This window comes from Aythya fuligula, chromosome 3 (genome assembly GCF_009819795.1).
Source record: "Aythya fuligula isolate bAytFul2 chromosome 3, bAytFul2.pri, whole genome shotgun sequence".
Taxonomy (NCBI): domain Eukaryota; kingdom Metazoa; phylum Chordata; class Aves; order Anseriformes; family Anatidae; genus Aythya; species Aythya fuligula.
Genome location: NC_045561.1, coordinates 2,284,552 through 2,305,712, shown reverse-complemented (window position 1 = coordinate 2,305,712; position 21,161 = coordinate 2,284,552). Strand labels below are relative to the sequence as shown.

The window sequence follows — 21,161 nt, the reverse complement described above, 5'->3', positions numbered from 1 at the left end:
TGCATCAATTCAAAGCTTCATTCATCCTTTTTTTTTTTTTTTTTTTTTCAGCTGCCTGCCACTCCCAAATAAACATGTGGGAGATGTTCTAGCACTGAAAGCTATGGCTCACTCCTTTATTTAGCTGTTCTATGTGATAAGTCAATTCAGTTTGGACATACCAAAGACAATACATAATTGTGACAAAGTACTGCAGTCCAGACTTGATTATTACAGCTTTATCCTTTGTTAACTCTGTTGAGTAAATAGAGGAAGGATGCTTTTCCTGTACCTTCATATTCATGAAGTCACTGTGGTTGGGTAACTATCCCAAATTCATAGTAGTTGCTAGCACTTTTTCAGCCCAAATATAGAAATCATGCAAGGAACTATGAAGTACACTGCATTAGATTTCCTCCACACACACACACCACATTTTCTACATTAATACTTTGCATTATTCCTAGTCTGTTATGCCATGGTGTCCAGGAGTACTAAAAGACAAATCTACAAGGAGCTCACTTTGCTGTACACACAAGTTTATGAGAGGGAATGTTTCGGCTTACCAAAAGAAGTTACACCATTTTTCATGAAAATCATTTTAATTTAAACATTCTACCTCACATATATGCTTAAATGTAGGTCTTGGCTCCTGCAAATGTTTTTCTTGTGCAAACAAGCATTTGTGCAGGTTACCTTCGCTCAACTGTGAAAGCTCGTTACCAGGGCAATCGGTCCAATATACTTAACATGAAAGGGCCAAAAGAAAATTTAAAAGGGAAAGAGAAAAAACAGCAATAAAAAGGGAGTTTATGGGCTGCTACAGTGTTATACAGAATTATAGACGCTACCTCATGACACCAGTGGATAGTGAGTGCACTGTTACAGCACAGGTCTCTGCTATTAACAGGTTCTGCCACTCCAGAAGTGAGAAATTCCTCCAAATATTTGGTCTCTTGGTACCTACTCACCTGATGTTATGTAATAGATTTTCTCCTGGTATTTACCACCACAAAACGCAGCCTCCCAACACCAATGAGTTAAAAGTTGTCTGGGCATCCAGCCCAGATGAATAACATCCCAAATGTTGAAGGAAGTAGCAAGGGAAATAGAAAAGCCTTTGACAGAAATTGTTGATAGCTTGCTAAGGCTGGGGAGGGAACCAGGGAATTTGGAGGTTGCTAATGTTGTTCCTATGTGTAAGAAAGGATCAGGGAGGATCCAGGAAACGACATAGCAGTGAGCTTGGCTTCAGTTGCAAGAACAATATAAGAAACATAAATAAGGGACCGAATACTTAATTTGGTAAAATGAAGCAAGCCCGTGCTAATGGAAGAACTGTAGTGCTCTAATTTCTTCAAATATTTTACTGTCACCTGTTATTTCTGAGAAATACTCATAAAACATCTAACAGGCAGAGAAGGAAAGCTAATGAAAGGGACAAAGTGAAAGGAATTAAAGCAGCTTGAAGCTAAGTAAGTTGTCCCAGATACCTGCAATGCTGTGGAGATCATTGTATGCCTGATATCAGACTCACTGGTGCCATTGCTTCCGTGGGAGGCGATGTTTTCAGTTCAGATGTAGCTATTAGAAAAATAGACTGAGTCATTTTCTGCTCTCACTCGCACTGAGAGCTCAGAAAATTTAAACTGATTAACCAAAATATTTAGCATTTACATTCAAAACATTGACAATGACAAGTGCAACACTGACATTGGTGGAGTTATTCTGGGTTTAGATTTGCACAAACAATTCAGGAGCTGGTTCGCTGGCACTGCTCAGCAAGGACAAAATTTGGATCCCATCAGCTCATTAGAGAAGTGTCTTTTTGATCTGGTGGAATATTCTGCTTACAGGATTGCTACAAACCAGAACAGAGAAAGAGACCCACAAACATTATCTGACTGGTTTGAGGAGATGACTATACAAACAAGGAGAGCATGAAGATGATGTAGTCAGTTGTGGTACACCGAGAGCCAGTGAGCAGCAAGAAGCCAAGCACCCCAGTCCCAAGAGTAAAACATATTTGAGCTAGTTAAGAATACAGGTCTCCAGCTCTGAGCACAACATGCAGGTATGAGATAGAAAAGATTTAAGTGGCTTAAATCAAACAAAGGATAGATGTGGACCGGATTTTTTCTACAAAAGTTTGAAGCACTAATGAAATGCATCTCATGGATTTATGTACTTCTCATAATGATATGAAGAAAATTACGGAGATTAAGCTGTTGCATAAGTGAGCAAGCAGCATGAGTCAGGGGGTTTGGGAAAAATGAGTCACAGCACGAAGGGAATTGAGCCAGGTTTGTAGCTCAGAAAGAGACTAGGAAAAAATTTTATGGATGTAGATAAGAGCCTGACAGAATGGATTGCAGGGAAGAAGTAGAAAAACTAACTAGCTCTAAAGCAGGGAACCATACACTAGATTTAGAGAACGCTATAGCTAAAAGCAGGTCAAGCAAAATTTTTGTACACAACTAGTGGTTGAAATACAGAGCAGGCTGCCAAAGTCAGCAATGGAAGGACATAATTGTGTAAATCACTTCAAGAGGGAGTGTGGGTACATTTTTGGAAAATGAGGGAATCACTGGGTATAGCTATTAGTGAGGCTTGTGGAATTAAAACTATGAAATGCAAGCTGATTTATATTTTGAAGGAATATAAGAACAAGATCTGCACCCCTCCGTGGTTCTCACATTTTTTTCTGTGGAAAATTCAAACAGTAACTTCTGGAAATCAGTGTCATCTTAATGAGCAGATGGTTATCAATATCAAAGTCTTCTAAAATGCACCTTCCCAAAGAGCCTGGAGATTATTGCAAAAGGCACTATTTATATTAGGATGAGTCATGGGGGTCTGATGGCCATATTTACCAAAGTACAGTCAATGACTTCCATAAACATTTCTGAAAGAGCAGTGTACCTTACTGAGAGACCAGTCTCCTTAATTGTAATGTTCCTTTCCCCTTTCTCTACTGACTCCAACTCTTTAGATTAACTTAAAGTTTTTATGCAGCAGTAATCATTGCAATTCCTGCACTCTCGCAGTGTTCCTCAAGAAGAGAGTACTGTACCAACTAACCCACTTGAGGAACAGTGAGGTTTGACTGAGAGCAAGCCTGCAAGATGCATACAAAGACTGTCATAATGCTTATATATAAGGGATCTAAATTACAGCTGTTCAGAGAATCCAAATTCTGAAATTTCTAGTTCACCAAATACTCGATTTTGAAACTGTAACCTTCTATCAGGGTAGTATTCTGGATGTAACACCCATAAGCAACACAGGGAGATTCAAGCACTCAATCCCAATACCAGTGTAATAAATATTTTTAAAATTTATACCTATTTAAAGTAGCAAGACATCCCCATAAGACCAGTTCACTCTCAGGTGGCCTACAGAAAGGCTATGTAATTATCTGAGTTCAATTATTACAATGATCAAGATGCTGAAGATAACCCAGCTCAATTTTCAAATACGTAAGATCTGCAAAAGTATTGATAGAGACACCCAAGTTATTTTGAAGGAAATTGTTCAACTACAGAGGCTGTGACTGCCCAGAGAACAACTGTCCAGGAATAAAATGGCTTTAGCCACAACTGAATGCATCTTGACTCCCCTGCAGTCAGGCCAGGTAGCCTGGCAAACCAGAGATGTAAAGATTCGCTTTGCAATTTTTTGACATGCAAGAGAATGAATTAAACCTCTATCACAAAATACACATTTACCTTAAAGCTTATATTAGAACTCATAGGCTCAAAGCAACATCTGTCTCATGATAGCTTCCCTTAAAGGCCCCTGGATTTTCATACTTGAGAAGCAACCAGTGAAGTCAAGAGGAGAAGCCCTAGTTGTGGTGTTTGTTCAGGCATGGTTGGTCAGAGAGAACAGAGAGGTCAGCTGCCCAGCAGTGCTCTTTGCTGTCATGAGCTCAGTTACTCAACCTTTTACATCTCTTTTTTATTTGTCTTTTCTGTAAGCAAATGTCAAGTGGTCACAGCATCAATAGCAGAGTAGTTATCTATTATTTGAGCAACATCTTAGATACGCTGAGTTTAAGAGTTCATCCATATTTCATGTGTTGCCTGCATCAGTGATTAAATACCAACCAAGTTCTTCAACAATTTAATACAAACCTACAGCTCTTGTTTATCCATAGTGAACAGCACAAAATTTTAAAAGATTAGTTGAGATTAAATAATATGAAGAAATAAAGAAAGAAGGATGCTAAGAGAAGATCATTTTCATTACAGGTTACCAATGTGTTACCAATGTAATTTGAATTGCCTACCTGGGTGAGCAGATGTATAATATGTAGAAATGATATTTATATGGAGGTGTCAAGGAACGAGTTGAAAGTGTTTTCAATGTAGAGATTACAAGGTACTTGCTTGAAATAGAAGCTTCAGCTATAGCATCAGTTGCTGAAACACAGAAACAAACTTTATCATGATGACACTAAATTTGGAAAAGAGGATGCAAATGAAAGATGCTCAAGAATGAGCTTGTAAAAGCCCGTTATTTTCTTTCTAGATCTGTTTCTTATACTGCACTCATCACTGTGGTATCTTGAGTGCTTTCCAGTAGTGCATTAAGCAACATGACAAACATCTGTCACGTTTGTTCTCTCACCCTCTCCCCAGAGAGACAAGTGTGTGCAGTGGAGTGTCTTGTTTTAATTTTTTTAATTATTATAAACACACATGCACGTACACACATTATTAAACATTCATGCTAGAGAGGAAAGGTCAAACAAATTTATCTTGCTCTTAGGATTAAAGCTGGTGAGCTCTGTGATGTTCCTATAGGAGTTTCTAGCATAGCCTTGCCCCAGTTTGCTATGCCTTCACAGACGTCAAATCAATCTGGTTATGGGTGTTTGCAATAGGTGGAAACCAAAAGGATGGCTTCCCAATATCCTCATTTACTTGTCTCATTTAAGTCCAGGGATTTTGTCAAGGAAGATCAAATGGAATGAGATGGTAAGATTTAAGGAAAAACACATGCTTTGTGTAATCACTGTCTCTTCCCAGTATTTATTGCATTTGATACAGATTAAAGTAGGAACTGATGCAGCTTCCAGATCCCTGTCAGGATCAGAGGGCACTGTGCAACTTGTGATAAATAAGCTAGGAATCTAACAGATTGGAAAACTGATATGAACTGGAAAAACAAGCTCTTACAATTATGAAAAGGCAACCTAGGAGTTACCGATTTTCATACAGTGGGGACATAAGTGAGAAAACAATCTGAAAGCTTCAGATTAGAGTTCAGTGAGCCTCTAAGCAACTGCATGTAGGCAGTCTACCTACTCAAGAACCGTGAACAAACACAGAAGTGCAAGTCCCAGGTCAATATTGGCATGTCAGTGCAACATTATGCTACTTCATATGGGGGGAAAAAGCATGTGTTTGTATCTATTGGTAATAACACCCCTGAGAAAAATGGTGCTGATCTACCGCATCCCAAGCATTGATGTAGCTTCCTTCTATGACTTCCACTGCCCCATTGCTTGAATAACTTTCAGGACAATTAGATAAAAAAAATGTTTCTCTAGTGGAGGATGATTAAGGTCACATTGATGTGTGCCAAGAAGCTTAATATTTCTCTGGGCCTCACTAAGAGCATAGATGCAGAGGTCCGTGCAGCAACATCACATTGCAAAATCCACCAATGCTTCTTTCTTACACAAGGGCTGGGCTGCTTCTGGTATCACACCAATACAATTCACATTTGGCACCACTTTCAGTACTGAAAACTTCCACTCGCTTCCTCACCCTTGTATCAATCACAATAGTAGACATGGCTGTAATTATTGCAATACTAGAGATTTCAGAACTGAATGTTCCAGCACTGAAGCCCTCCTAGCATAGCTGCCTGTTGTTCTCCTCCCACAGTATTTTCCTTGACACACAATCCTCAGGCCATCAGCCTTCCCTTCATATTAGAAAGTCCTTAGCACAGACACGAGCAGAGGTGCTCCAAGCAGGCCACGCTGCTGCCCTTCCCCAGTGAAGGCCAGAAGCTCCTCTCCTGTCCGCCTTCACTTCCCACCTTAGGCAGTTCAGGGAAGGTGCAGGTAAGGCCACAAAACAAGAGGCCTGGCATTCTCAAAGGGCTCCCATCAGTACTTTTTCCCCCATGTACCTCTTTCCCCAACAAGCCTAGGAACTATCTCAAAAAAAGCCATCCAAGAAAAACAGCCAAAATAGCAAAAAGTACCATGACAGCGCACAGTAAAAGCACGGATAAAATCCACCAAGCATATTCCACATACTGATCTGCATTTTCATGACATGTAGAAGGCAGACAGGACATACATAGAAAGCCAGAGCTGAGTTGCAGTCCAGTTCAGGACTGGATTAAGAAGCTTGGGAGAGCCCGAAAGGGCTCCTTGATACAAGCCTCATGAAAAGGCTGTTACTATAAACACGGACCTTTGTGGCAACAGCATCAAGTCCTCTGAGAGTTTCCGAGTGAGGAGGCGGCTAGCAGGCAAACAGGACTTTAGAACAATTGTTTTCCTTTCAAACTGAACTTACCATTGGGAAAGAAATCAAAGATCCTGAGTGCATAAGTCAATCTAGCTTGTTTTGTTTTAGCTGAGTAGCTTATTATTCCATAGAAAAATAAACTAAATGAAAATCAAGCCACGGATGCAAATGACTACACAACAACTTAATGTATTGTAACTAACCCACCTTAAAAGCTCGCTTATGTTAGGTTCACTCATATCTGACGTTTCTATGGATCCAATTTTCTGTCCTGTACAATCCGCAACAGTGTGTGTACTTAAGAAAGAATTTCAACTGTATGAGCATTATAGCCCTCTTATTTTCAGCTTCTGCAGAAATTAGGAGTACATGCAAAGCCCAGCGAAGTCCCTGCAAAGACTTGCATTGACTCCACTGTGCTTTGGCTGAAACTTTTAATGATGTGTCAGGCTGGTATGAGGCAGCCAGATCTAGTCCCTGAAAATCTCTACACCTGAGAATGTGCTTTTCAGCTGTCACCGCAGAACAATGCGGTCAGCAAGTCCTGCAGCAGCACAGCAGCTTTAGGACTGTTACAATGCAGAAATGCAAAGAGCAGGCTAACATAAAAGGACTTCATTTTTCCTGTCAGATAAAGAAAATGTATGTAAAATATTTGGGCATTTGAGGAAGGACAAACATTGAGAATCAATTCAAACTGTTGATGGTTTATTTTTTATTGAATCTTGTGGTCAAAATTGTTTTCATTTGCTATGTGAAAGAATCCATCATTTTTTCCAAAGCACCACCCAGAATCTGCCACTGGTGATGTTCTAACGTCCCAAGTGCCTATACAAATAGAGAGGTCAGCTGAGATTTGTAAACTAGAGATCATAAGTTTTAAGGAATTTGTTTATTCAGCCTAGAGTCTCCAAATTGTGTAGAATGCCAAAATTAAAAAGTCCTTTCACTGTACTGTGTCAGGTTACAATAAAAAGCTCTCTAACATTTTGGATGTTCGGATGAGAAAACAAATTGCAATTCCATTTTAAGCAAGTTATTTGTCAGCACATGCACTTTAATTATATTTAAGTACCTCCAGCATTTTCTAATGAATAGGCAAAATCAAGATGTTTTTATACTTGTATAAGCCTGCATTTGGTGTGAATGAAAAGCTACCTGAATTACACAGAAAAGTATCGGTCCAGTCTTTGCATTTTTAGCTGTACTGCTAAAATACAAGCAGATGTACACTATTTCCAAATACTTTAACAGATTGACTGAATTAGGAGAATTTTCATGGGAATGACAAGAGGCAGATCTCTTCCTGATGAGAAGGCCACCACACACCAAGTTCCAAGTCCCTCTCCAAAGTATGGGGTACGGGAACCATGCAAAAGGATCGGTATTAGAAATATTTTGTTGTGCTAATACTAAGAAGTCATCTCATTCTTGAGAAACAGATGAACTACTTTTGCTGAAGTTTTCCAGAGTAATTCAGCCAGACCCAGTACAGCAACAAACAATCAGCATGGGAAAAAAGTGAAATGAAGTTAAATGATTTAAGTAGTATAAAGCTGCAAGACATCTATGAAAAGTTTTATAATGATAAGTACAAATAGTAATGGTATTTGTCAAATAAAAATGATTATTTAGAATAACCGTATCTGATACATTTTCAAATGCAGTTAAAAGCCAACAGAGATCTGGTAGCATTTTATATCCTGCAAATGGAATAACTTTGAGATTACTTCTTGAGTGTATTTCAAATTTGCTGCCTTCATTTGTAAGTAGCCTGAAAATAGGGAAAGCATTTCAACAGGTAACTAACTCTAAGTAAGTTCTATGACTAATAGTGCATTTGCTCTTTTTATAAAGATATAGATGAATGTGCAACAGGAACCCATAATTGTAGAGCTGACCAAGTATGTGTCAATCTAAGAGGGTCCTTCAGCTGCCAGTGTCCTCCAGGGTATCAGAAACGAGGGGAGCAATGTGTTGGTAAGTCTTGCTTTAGACTAAATTATTTTCTTTCATTACCTGAAGTTGCAAACTTTTATAACAAAATGCATAGGTGTGTATACTGTACAATAGCTGATTATTTTTAAAATGGAATGGAATAATTGCTTTATCACAATGATTAATCACTAAAACATGTAACTAGAAACTATTTTAAGTATAATCAACACAGAGCTGAACTTCACAAGACTAATTTTCTTACTAGTTACCACTGTGTTTATTATTTGTATTGGGGTATTGCCTAATGTCCCAGATACAGTCAGAAGTCTTCTACAGCAGTGAAGTAAAATGTGTCTTTCCACTGACCTCAGTGAGATTTGAATCCAGATCTGCAGGACAAAGCCCTACCTTCACACAGCCCTAATCCCTGCTCTGCAGAGCCCCCTTGCACAGTCTGTTTCAGTCTCAGTTTTATGAGTAGAAATGAAAGAGATGAAAAATGCAGGTATATGATATTTGCAACTTATAAACCACTATGCTTTATTCCTTGGGCCAAAAGCAGCTGTCTGCACCTTTGGGACCTATACAAGTATAGCATTAAATTAAATCCAAGTGCAGCATAAACACTGCATCTTTCCTATTCCATCCTCATTTGGGGACATAACGTGAAAGTGCCATTACTCTGTTCCTGCAGTCTTTCTTCAGCCTTTAGCACCTCTTTAATTACAATTTCAATGGATAAAATGGCTTTATAGACACTCCGGTCTTAAGCCTTAAGTTTGTCAGGGATATTGAAAACAATTATGAAGTAGGAGAATCAAATGTATACATCATCAAGTGACATTCAAGACCACCTCTTCTAAGCACAGAACTGATTTTATGGAGCCTAGTAGAAAAGCTTTTTCGTTGTTTTTCACAGAAAAACGTGTTCTCTGTGCAAGAGTAGGATAAGTCGTTTGGGAATGTAGGCACAGGAATAACTTTGACAGGTCACTGATATATTTATTTTTAAACATTTTTTATCTAATTTTTTAGAACAGTGTATTACTGCTGTGCAGTAGCACTTCTAATGTCAAGACCCAGGCTACTACCTGAAAGCCCTACCAGACATGTTACAGCTCTCAAAAGAAGCAGGATGATACAGCCTTCTATCTACATGTGAATACAGTTATGCATCTAAATCCACACATGAAGAGGTCAGGAAAGCAAGATTTCCCTTCTCTTATTTAGGTCAAAACCAAGAATAACACCTGTGTTACGTATTACACACTGACCTAAATTACCAGTACATCGCTACACTTCACACTGTCAGCATTTCAGAATAAACACTGTGTTTGGGGATTTTTTTATTTATTTATTTTTAACAACTTTGCCAGAAAACGTTCTTGGGACCAGATCTTGATAGAGGTTCTCCATATGGGAGAAAATGTTTCTCTCAAATTTGAACAAAATTTTTCCAGACCTTTTTGGCTTCAAATTGGAGGAAGAAAAGGACTCATTTTTAACAATTCATTGTTATTGTTTTGTTTTGTTTTTTTTTATCAAAATGCACTAACCATTTCTTTGATTAAAAAAAATAATAATAAATTTTTGTAAAGAAATTGCTTGTTCACCTATCACAAAATTAGCCTTTTCTGAAACATAGGATTGAAGATAGAATGAGTTGTCTTCCAGCATTAGTTCAAACAGAAGATTTGGCAGAATTGATTATATTACACTCAGCCCTTGGATCTGCTTGGAGCTGATGTGCACAAGAGCCTAATACTGCAAGGAGAATTCCCACTGAATTAGAGTCTGATCCTGTAAGCATTTACATGCATAAATACAAAGCTTAAAAAGTAAAGCATTGCTTCTATGCCTATATTGTTTAACCAGATTTTCAAACAGCAACTTGTAAGAGCTTGGTCCTGTAAAGCCAAGGATGCAAGAGGTCTGCTGTGCCTCCTAATGTATTCAATTTCTGCTTCAGATTTTCCCTGCAACAGAAGAGTTACAGCAACAATCTCTACTGTACGGATAGCCAGGAGTTTTTCCAGCATAAGCCTTTTCATTCAAACTGATCCAAAACACTTCACTAAGTTTAGCTCCAAAAAGTAACTGCGAAATTGACAGAAAAAGAGTTAACTTCTAACAATTATTTTTTCACTAGATATTAAAATAAACTTTCCTTGTCATAAAAAATAAAAAATCTTGGCCTCTTTTTAAACACATCTATGGTGGAAACAGCTGGAGGTAGGGAACTCAAGATCTGGCATGGATATGGGAAGTGCCTTTCTTTGTTCCAGTGAAAACTGGTATTATTTGTCTGAGCGTTGAGCCTTTGAAATGTCACATTGTGTACATGTACAGAACAGGGCACGGATTTCTCTACCAAGATCAAGCAGGCCACAACTAAAGACAACTGCTGCACATACATGCACGATCAGCATTGCGGCATAGCTTAAAAAAAATTGCAGACAAACAGAAGCAGTAACTCCTCCAGAACGTAAGGATGCCTTTTAAAATGCAGAGGTAAAAAAAAAAAAAGGGGGGGGGGGAGTTGTTGCACATTTTGTGTGGATTGCAGGTGAAAACCCTGCTCCAGTGCACATTAGGAATGCTGAAAGTTGGAAAGGCAGTCTGCTCCACCTCACAACCAGGGCTAATCTGAAAGGAGAGTCTGAGGAAAGTTAATACCGCCTGAGATAGCACAGCTCCAGCCGGGCTGCTCGCCTTCCTCAGCACCAGAGTGCAGCCAGAAGGTGCTGGTGCTGCTGTATCCAAAGGCCTGCAGGAGGGACAGCAGCCCCCAGGGAGCCCAGCCAGTTTCTGGGGGATCCCTGTGGAAGCACAGCCATCTGTTTCCTTTTCAGGGCCACTAATCTTCTGTCCTCACAGGGAAAATTTGGACTTGTCCTAACAGAGCTGAAAAGATTTAGTATAAGCTAAGCGTGCTGCATGTGAAGCTTTGATTAAATGAGGTAGAAGTTACAGTCACTCTGTTGGTCAGCCTTAAGTCTTAAGCAACATCTACCCCACATAAGCTTTTTTCTGCTTTTAATCAAGTTCAATTAACTTTACAGTTTCTTTGGACAAGACAGCAGCACTGAACTTCCAAGGTGCCATTTGAGCTAATTTCTCTTTTCATTACTCAGATATAGACGAATGCACCCTGCCTCCATACTGCCACCACCGATGTGTGAACACTCCCGGCTCCTATTATTGCCAGTGCAACGCTGGTTTCCAGCTGGCGTCCAACAACCACACCTGCGTGGGTAAGAACTTCTCTGCATGCACTTACACGAGCTCACTTGCTGTAGAGAAATACTGACACATGACTTGCCACGGCTGTGATTTAAGTGTCTCCATCCCAACTTACTGAAGGAAATAAATTCCAACCAATATGTTACACTAGTTGCTGTATAGAGAAGCTGTCTTGCAAGTGATCTGAGAAGTAGTGGTGAATTAGAAAATCAGAGCCTCGTGGAAAACACATTATTTTATACGTTTCTGAGGAGCACCTAGTTTGGCAACTGAACTCTGGAAGTTTACATTCATTATTTAATCTTTGATTTAATTATTCTTTCAGCTCTGGTGGATTGCTTTTTCAGTGTTACTTGCTTTCATGATATAATTCCCAGTTTTACAACAGAGGCTGGAAATGGAAAGCAGGGGGAACAAAACAGTTAAGTGTAATTATCCTCAGCACATGATAAATGTAGTGATGAAAAAGCTTTTACATGTCAAACAGGAATCTCTGGAAAATATTACTACAAATGAAACTGAGGGGTCACTATGAAAGCCACGTTCATCCCCTTAAAATAAAGCACTAAGGGAAGATTGCTGTGAAGTTTGAAAAGAGATCTGATCTAGAGCAATTAGAGATGGTAATAATAAAAGGAAACTGTCTACTGAAGTGCAAGGTACTGAAAAAGTTCATATTAAATGTACATACTTGGAAGAAGGATGCTATTTCTTAAAGCTGATAATTCTCCAGAACACAAACTTCTCAGTGATACTACTAAAAAGGCAAGAGCATTGTTAAGAATGACTATAAAGAACAAAACTTGTGTTGCCATTTCATTTTTCTTTCCATGTTTTTGGGATAAAACTAGGCAGGAAGCGAGAAGATTGCTTTCCTGATTTTGGCTAAGGCACGAGAATAGCCATATTGAACACCAGCTAACTTTTGCTTAGCCCTGTGTTTTTTCCAAGCTTCCAAGCAGAGGGCTTTAGGAAGAGTAGGAGATATGTAGCCTAGCAACTTGCACATCAAGGTAGGTTAAATCCTTTCATGTTCAGAGTACTAAATCAGAGGAGCATAAACTTCCCAATTTCCCTTCTCATGCAACACTCTCTTGGATCTGAAATTCCAGCTCCTGGGAAATCAATAATTGGCTGTTGCCTTTAACAGAATTGGGATCTCAGCTAGGAATGGGAGAGTGGCCACGTTAAATCAAGAGACTGGTGATGGAGATGGCTGCGAGTTCTCTATGGCTATATATACACAGGCAGGCACACTACATAGCACTGTGATGACAGGCGTTCGTTGTTTTTCACCAAATAGGTGAAATACTGCATGTGGACTCAGTGTAACTGTGTGATGAGTTATGTCATTTGCCCCTTCCCACGGCTCAAATGTAAGGTGCTTTCTTTCAATTACACTTCCATATGAAGCTCCAAGTTCGCTAGGTGCTTCACCAAGAAATCCCTTCTGACTCCTGCTGGCCTCCCAGCCCAGCAAGTCACACCCCCACCATAAAAGGTAAAGTAAATCTTCACACAAAAATCTGTAAAAGAGCGACTGCTGCATCAAGACAGACTTTCACATCTGCAACAGTCATCTGGCAGAAGTCATACTTCACAGCTGTACCGATTACATTTGTTACAACTTTTGCACATATTGAAAGTGGGTCAATATTTCTTGGAAGGGTAACAAACGGAATTGTGGCTTTGGCCAGCTTATTATTCCTTCTGGTAGCGTTGTCATGATGTACATTCTTCACACCATTGCCAGAATTCAACTAAAAGAACGAAAAATGCTTGGTAATCATTTCTCCCCTATTACCATTCATCATAAAGAGAAGGATCACAGAGATAATTAATATCCTCCTTGTTGGTTTAGTTCTTGTGAATGCCAAATCTTAGTCATCTTTGTCAGTTTTAAAAGTTGTATCTGTAGATAAAAGTGTCGCTGACATTTATATGTACTTGCAAAAGCTATGAATTCAAAAATTATTTAACATGCAGCTCTCTACTAATGAGTATAGCTGATGAACACAAATGAATGGAAAATATGCAGGGAAGGCACACAAGGGAAAATTCACTGTAGATTTTAGCGTATGACAAAGGAGCAATAATTAGCAGCCTATAAAAATAAGCACTGTAAATCGCAGAGGTGATTACACTTACATAAACCTTGCATTAAAATTGCTTCTCTTATTTTGCCGTGTTCTCATATATGTTCTTCGGATGGCACACGATGAAAAATCTAGCACAGAAACCTGCCTCCCCCCCTGTATGGTCTAGGTCTTGGAGCATTGCAAAACTATACTGGCTTAAAAGGCTCATGTTATAATTGTAATGGAATTTAAAAGAACAAATTTTAGGAGTAATAAATAGCTCAGATCTTAACCACTGCATGCTGAGAGGTCTTATCTGTATGTGTTCCTTATATCAATTATTTATAGACTTGGCATTTCATACCTGAAAAAAGACGCTGGAATGTGAGGTTTAATAGCCACACTAAACATTATTGGAAGAATTCATTACACATTAGAATAACTCTCATTCCTGGAAAAATACTTTTTCTACATGGAATGTAAAGCATAATCTGACATTGTTCCAGTGACTGCAGACCTGTATTGATATAGTCAACCGAGCTTCTGCTAAGCACTAGGCCCAGACTTAATCCACTTAATCAGCCTAATTACTAGGTGCAAAAGATAAAGATCTGTAATTTTTCTTTTCAGACATAAATGAATGTGATGCCAATAACCCGTGCGCACAGCAGTGTTACAATATACTGGGCTCTTTCATTTGTCAGTGTAACCCAGGATTTGAGTTAAGCAGTGACAGAATCAACTGTGAAGGTAAGCAATTATTTGTCTTAGAAGAGCAACCATTTTTGATTTATTTTCCCAGAAGCCTCTGTGAACTAGGGGATGCAATTCAAGTGGAATGACAATGTGGGAGTGAGTTGTAGCCAAAAAAAAATTAAGGCGTTTAAATTTTATTTTAATGTTGCAAATACCATTGCTGATAACACACCTTAGTAGCTGCAGCTGCATTCAGGTGTCTCATTAACTGTAAGTACAAAACAGGACAGATGTTACTAGAGAAGGGAGAGAGAATGAGAGAGAATAAGGCTTCCGAATATTTACTTCACAAACACTTGAATTGTGTGTGGTCTAATGCTGATGACCATTAAATGAATTGGAAAGGAATGCAAACCAAAAGACAAGTGAAATTCTGTGTGCTGTTAGGTTCATCTGAAAATAAAGACCTTAAATTTGATTGTAAGGAAACAACAATTGTGCTTTTGAGGTGCTTTCAAGCCTGTGTATACAAACAGCATGTCTCCTGATGATTATACAATCAACACTTTATTTCCTCTGCCAGTGCCTCCACAGGATTCCTCTAATCTCCCTTTGGACACGATGATCTCACCCGTAAAGCCCATATCCCTTCTACCAGTCTTTGAGCCAAAGAGGTCTTTTTGGTTTACCACTGCCCTCCCGAACAAGCCAGCAGAGCTATTACAGATGCTCCCTCTCCAAGCTTCTTAAGCTAATCCTACTTGCAAGCAAACAGAACAGGGAGTAGCAACTATGCAGCCTTCAGTATAATCTCTGACAAAAATCAAGAGCTGGGCTCAAGGCTCAGAGGTACTAGCAGGGCAGTACACTGTTTTCCAAGCCATTCTCTAGTTTTCATTGGTTTAATTTAATTTCTGCGTAACAACAGTGTTAAAATCAGGTTTGTGCTACAATTCTCTGGCAAGGGGATGATGGTTACACAAGGATTAAGAACAAGAAAAGCATATATCAAATAATATTTGACGACTAAAAAGAGACTTTAGCCTCCTTCCCAAAGAGCTGCTCCATTAGCGCACAAAGACAATAGTTTTGCTACATTAGCTAATCTCACATCTACTTTTCTGTGGAAGTAATCACTTCTAGAATACTAAAACTATGGATTTTCTCTACAGAGATTTTCCCAAACTTGTTCAGAAGTTTTAATTTACCTTCTACTTCCTCAAATAAATGCATTTCTCATTTTTTAAAATTTAAAATTTATCATTAAAAACAATTGAAAAGTACAACCAGCTTAAGTTCTTCTCTCTGCAGATACTGATGAATGCAGAACTTCCAGTTACATATGTCAATATCAGTGTGTCAACGAACCAGGAAAATTCTCATGTGTCTGCCCTGAAGGTTACCAGGTAGTAGGAGGCAGAACATGTCAAGGTAAGAGCCCCATCTTGACAGTCCCAATATTGCTTTACTGGTAACACCATTTCACACAAGCCTAAGAATGCTTATCTAAGTGTTTATATTTCATGACAGTGTTAGGCTAGCAAAAGATGTTGATGCATTTGATGATTGATGGTATATTTTATATTAATTCCTTTTATTTGAATCTCTCAGCTCAAACTCTAAGTTTTTCAGATGCTTAGGATAAAATTTTCAACTTTCGTAATCCTTAAGTAAAGCTGGTCTTGGATGTCTAGGTGGTGAGTCTAAGTTCCAGAGATAAATGTCTCAGAAAAAAATCAGATCATTTATTACAGACATTGGGCATTGCTTTGTATCTGTTTCTTTTTATAGAGGTTTCTAAGCGCAGCCAGAGCAGAAATGAAAGATATGTTCTTTCTGATAACAGGAGGAAAAAAAGCAAGAATTTTGAGCAGATTAATTATATTGTGTTTGGAAAATAAACATTCTGGTCAGCTGTTCAGTTACAGCTAGGTGCCACCAAATACCAGGATCACAGCTGCAAAGTTTATTTTTCTCACTGGTGCTAAATGTCTCTTTACAGTTACAGAAAAAGTGCCAGAATCATTGTCTTAGTAATCTAGAACCTGATTTCACAATCTTTATTTTTAGAAATAGGTGTGCTAATTATTGTCAGAAAGGGATGAGGAAATAAATTGTTTATGGAAGCGTTGTGTAATGGTGGCTCTTTTTGAGAAATCAGTGTAGATTCTTATCACTCTTAAGAATAGCAACTGATACTGAGTATCTTGGGGTGGGTAGTTTGACCACCTAAAAAAATAAAAAAATCTGTTTGGGCCTTCCCAGAGCTTACATTTGAATAAACCCTTTGGTTGCCTTTTCAGGCAAGCATAGGGATAGACAGGGGGTTGGGTCTGGCACCGCCAGGATAACAGAGCATCAATACTACACAAAACTGACAGTCCCCATTTCCATTCAAGGTCATTTTCCCAGGGTAAAAAGAAAAAAAAAAAAAAAAGAAAAAAAAAAAAGAAAAAGAAAAAAAAGGAAGCTCTACTTCACACAAAAATAAACACATCATGATTTCTTCCAAAGCTACTTTAGTTTAACTACAGCTATAAATATTAACTAAGCATTTAGTTAGACCATGAAACCTAAGCAATTAAGTGAGATCCTGCAAAAAGCATGAAATCACACTTCTTTCTCAAAGCCTCTTTCCTCTGCCTGTAAGATACCTTGTGCTAGAAAATGATTCATTGCCAACTAGGAACTCAGGGTTTCTACAGTTGCATTACATGTACTATGACTAATGTGTTTCTTTAGTCAACTAAAGACCTTCAGTCTTGATTAAGATGTGGTAAACAAATTTGTTCCATTTCTACTGTTCCAAATCCTTTATAGCAAGGCCTTGGAAAAGCAGGTAAAAAATAACATAGACATCTGTTGAGTTTCAGTAGACAAGCAGGTGGCTTGGTGGTGGTGGGTTTTTTTGTTGTTGTTGTTGTTTTTCATAGCAAACTCGATTTAACTCTGCTTTAACACAGTTCCTTTTTCTTCCTCATAGACATAAATGAGTGTGAGACTACTAATGAATGCAGAGAGGATGAAATTTGCTGGAATTACCATGGAGGATTTCGTTGTTACCCAAGAAATCCTTGTCAAGAGCCTTATGTCCTAACATCTGAGAAGTAAGAGAAAGCCAGACAGCTTTTTTAGGGTTATTCTCAACAGGCAACACAATCAAATACAACAGAAATCATGTTTTCAAGTATCAAGTTTATCCATTTTTGTTTTTCAGCCGCTGTGTCTGCCCCGTATCAAACGCCATTTGCCGAGAGCTGCCTTACTCTGTTGTGTACAAATACATGAGCATCCGTTCAGACAGAACAGTGCCCTCTGATATCTTCCAGATTCAGGCAACCACTATTTATCCTAATACTATTAACACATTCCGGATCAAGTCTGGAAATGAAAATGGAGAATTTTACCTAAGAGTGAGTATTGGTTGAAGTCAGACCCTGAGCGGGCTATAAAACCACTGGTGCTGCCGAGGTGTTAGAGTGCCTTGCCATTTTGACAACTCCATCAAACGTTCCTGTAAGAGAAATACAGCATAGAAAGTTTATCAGCTTTTTAATATTTCCTTCTTGAATGGACTTGGTTTACAGACTTCGAAAAGCTTTTACCTGCTCTGCCCAATAACTCTATAAACTGAGAATCAACCCATTGTAGTCACTTGAAAAGAACAGCAGTAACAATCATGAATATTTAGCAATCACAACAGCTCTGCTCTTCACCCTGCACTAATGTCCCATGTGTATGTATTTAGAAGAGGGTCATAGAAAGATTCTTTGTACATTTTTAATTCCCCATACACAAAAAAGAAATTAAGTCAGGAATAGGTTGGGATGGAGTGCTGATTTCAAATGATAAATTCAGACAAACTTGCAACCAAGACTGTGTTGAGCGAGAACTTTCTCTTCAGTGCTGCAGCAGTTTCAGAAAACCAGAAGTTCAAGTGACTTATGGCAGCAGTATTTCCTACTGGTACAACAAATGCGAGTAGATACACATGAATGAAACTGTCTGTAACATCTACCTTAAGATTTTTGAAATCAGATTTTTTTTGGAAGCTTAATATGGACAAATTCCTAGAAAATCCTTTGTTTTGTATGGTTTTACACTCAGTAAAACAGAAACAGCCCAGAAAATTTAAAACTGTTATTAGTTAGAAAGTTTTCGTTTATCTATTTTTCTACAAATCCAAAGATTTCAGTATTTTAATAGTACAATAGGAAAGTAAACCAAGATATGGCATTGCCTCTTTACACCAAGTCTCCCCAAGATGGGAGCAGGGAACTCCTCACTTGTCTGACTTGTTCTGGTACTGCCTGTAAGCCAGTGCTCTTCCCTGGATTTCTCTTCCCTGGATTTATTGCACATCAAAACCCCATGCCTACTCCCAAAGCACCAACTGTTATTTAAAGTCGACAACTCTTAAGAACAAGTTCACTCCAGCTCTAGGTAGGGTAGGACTCCAACCCAGCCTCCAGACTGACTTTTAGACTGACAATTCCAATCTTCTGTTGCCACCCAACAAGCAATCACAGGCCTTAAATAAGGAAGCATGTGTTTATTCCTGCCAAAGCACCGCAGTAAAGAAAGGCTTGCCTAGAAATTATTCCCATTGTATGAGTCAAGTCTGAGCGAGGTCTCTGGACATGGATTCCTTTGTTTAACCTACTCAGTCCACATAGGGAAAAAATTATCACAGGTAAAGGGAGAGATGTGTACCCTTTTTATCATCTGTACATTTTGAAGCCTTTTTACAAGCCAGTGACATGCCATCTTTCAGTCACGTCACAGCACCAGCAGCACAACCCCAGCCTGGAAAGAGCCTCAGGGGGATACAAGAAGGGCAGCAACAGGCATAGAAGTTACAAGAATTCCCAGTTTTTCAGGGAAAACAGTTTCTGGAGTATGAGCCATGGCATGGACTTAGAGTTTCCTCCACTGAACAAGCTACATCACTGTTAAATACATTAGGTTTCTCTTGGTCTACTTATTCTTCATGTATTTTAAAAGCTGATAGATGGGGATAAAACAAAAAAACATCCTGGGATAGATTACTACTTTTCAGATCCTTTAGGAGAGTCAGTATAACCAGGAACAGATTTTGCAGCGCAGTTTATTCCTCTGAGCCCTAGTCAGGTAAAGCTTTCCCTCCAGCAAAGCCAGGTGTGAGATTAGTCATGACCATTTAAAAATGTTAAATAATACTTACATTGTGCATCTCTGCGCTGAGACAGAGCATTTTTGTGGCGCAGTTACACACAAGCAGTCCCTTGACACAGCTAGGGAATCTTTTTAAATTTGAATTAAACTTTTTCCCTCCTTTCTTTCAGCAAACAAGTGCCGTAAGTGCAATGCTGGTGCTGGTGAAATCCCTATCGGGACCAAGAGAACACATCGTGGATCTGGAGATGCTAACAGTCAACAGCTTGAATTACCGTACAAGCTCGGTGTTGAGGCTAACGATAATAGTGGGACCTTACGCATTTTAGGGGGTTCCAGTAACCCTCCGCTGGCACTTAAAGCAGCCAAAGAATATTATCTTAAAGAAAGCACTTACTATTTTATTTATAGATTTTGCTCTTTTTTTATTTGTTTAGTAAAGTGATATCTTTAATCCACACATTACACGTGTAATTCAAAATTAGTAGATGTGTTCCATAGTATAACATGGGCATTGTCACTTTCTGTATAAAGATTTCAATCTTTTTTATTACCTTACTTGGCCTAGATACATACTACACTTTCGTATGAGAACTGTATGTTCGTACTCTCCTGTAAAACTTCACACCCTTCCTAGCCAAATAGGTCATGCAATTAAAGGTGATCTTTTGTTGTTTTTATTTTAAATTCTAATGCAGCTACTGACAATCTCAAGAGGAAAAAAATATAGTATGAATGATACACAAAGTAACGGTTATCTGATAAGCTAAAATATATTTCTTTTTAACTAACTTTGTAACAAAAATAAGTCAATAAAAATCTATTTCTGTAGACATTTATGTGCTATCAGTTGGTTTTTCTAATCTGGGTTGGGGGTAAAGTTATGCTGTAAGAAGTGTTTTGCATCGGGTTTTTATATGCAGATTGTGTTAACCGTGCCATTCTGCTGTCTCCAAGACAAACAGACCATAGTAAGAAAGTTTCTCCGGCAATGAAAAACTCCAAATGGAAAAACAGCACGCTGGGCACTTGCGTCAGTGCTTGCTCCCAAGAACACTGCTGGTGGTTACTGGTTAGAGGGATACAGAACTTGCAGACAGAAGTTAACATGCCGTTTTTCCAGAAATATGTTGCATTCTACAAATTACGTGCATTTGCTTAAGTTATATCATATATTTTCAGGCACCGTCCTATTCCTGCTCTTATGATTTGGATGCATCATGTACAGTGTTCATAAAATTTATTTCTAATTCAAGAACTAATAGCATCTTTTGTAATATGTAAAATCTTATTTCTTGTTTAAAATGTAGCAGTTAATCCTTCGATGTACAAAATTTTTAATAAAGATCTCTTACCGTAATGTATTTCCTCCTTTTTGTTTGTCTTACCAAATCATAACCACATTAGAGGGGTGAATATTCAGCTACTGTGGAAGTCAGCAAAGGTCCCCCGAGTCCTGCAACGCCTTTGTGGAAGGACGAACTTTTACCTACTGAGTTTTAATGCCATTAAAAAGAAAAACATACCAAGATATACGTGTCACTAGTTAGCTGGTGGTCTAAAGGAAGGAATCTCTATT

General features: G+C 38.6%; 1 protein-coding gene across 1 annotated transcript in view; it reads left to right on the top strand.

Annotated features, from left to right (window-relative positions):
• Positions 1–20,942, top strand: part of EFEMP1 (EGF containing fibulin extracellular matrix protein 1) — a 48,729-nt gene extending 27,787 nt beyond the window's left edge. Inside the window, exons 5-11 of the mRNA XM_032184236.1 lie at positions 8,331–8,453; positions 11,546–11,665; positions 14,363–14,482; positions 15,740–15,859; positions 17,412–17,535; positions 17,646–17,841; positions 19,753–20,942. Coding sequence (XP_032040127.1) covers positions 8,331–8,453; positions 11,546–11,665; positions 14,363–14,482; positions 15,740–15,859; positions 17,412–17,535; positions 17,646–17,841; positions 19,753–19,911 — 962 coding nt within the window. The 3' untranslated portion in view covers positions 19,912–20,942. The remainder of the gene's footprint in view (positions 1–8,330; positions 8,454–11,545; positions 11,666–14,362; positions 14,483–15,739; positions 15,860–17,411; positions 17,536–17,645; positions 17,842–19,752) is intronic.
• Positions 20,943–21,161: the final 219 nt, after the last annotated feature.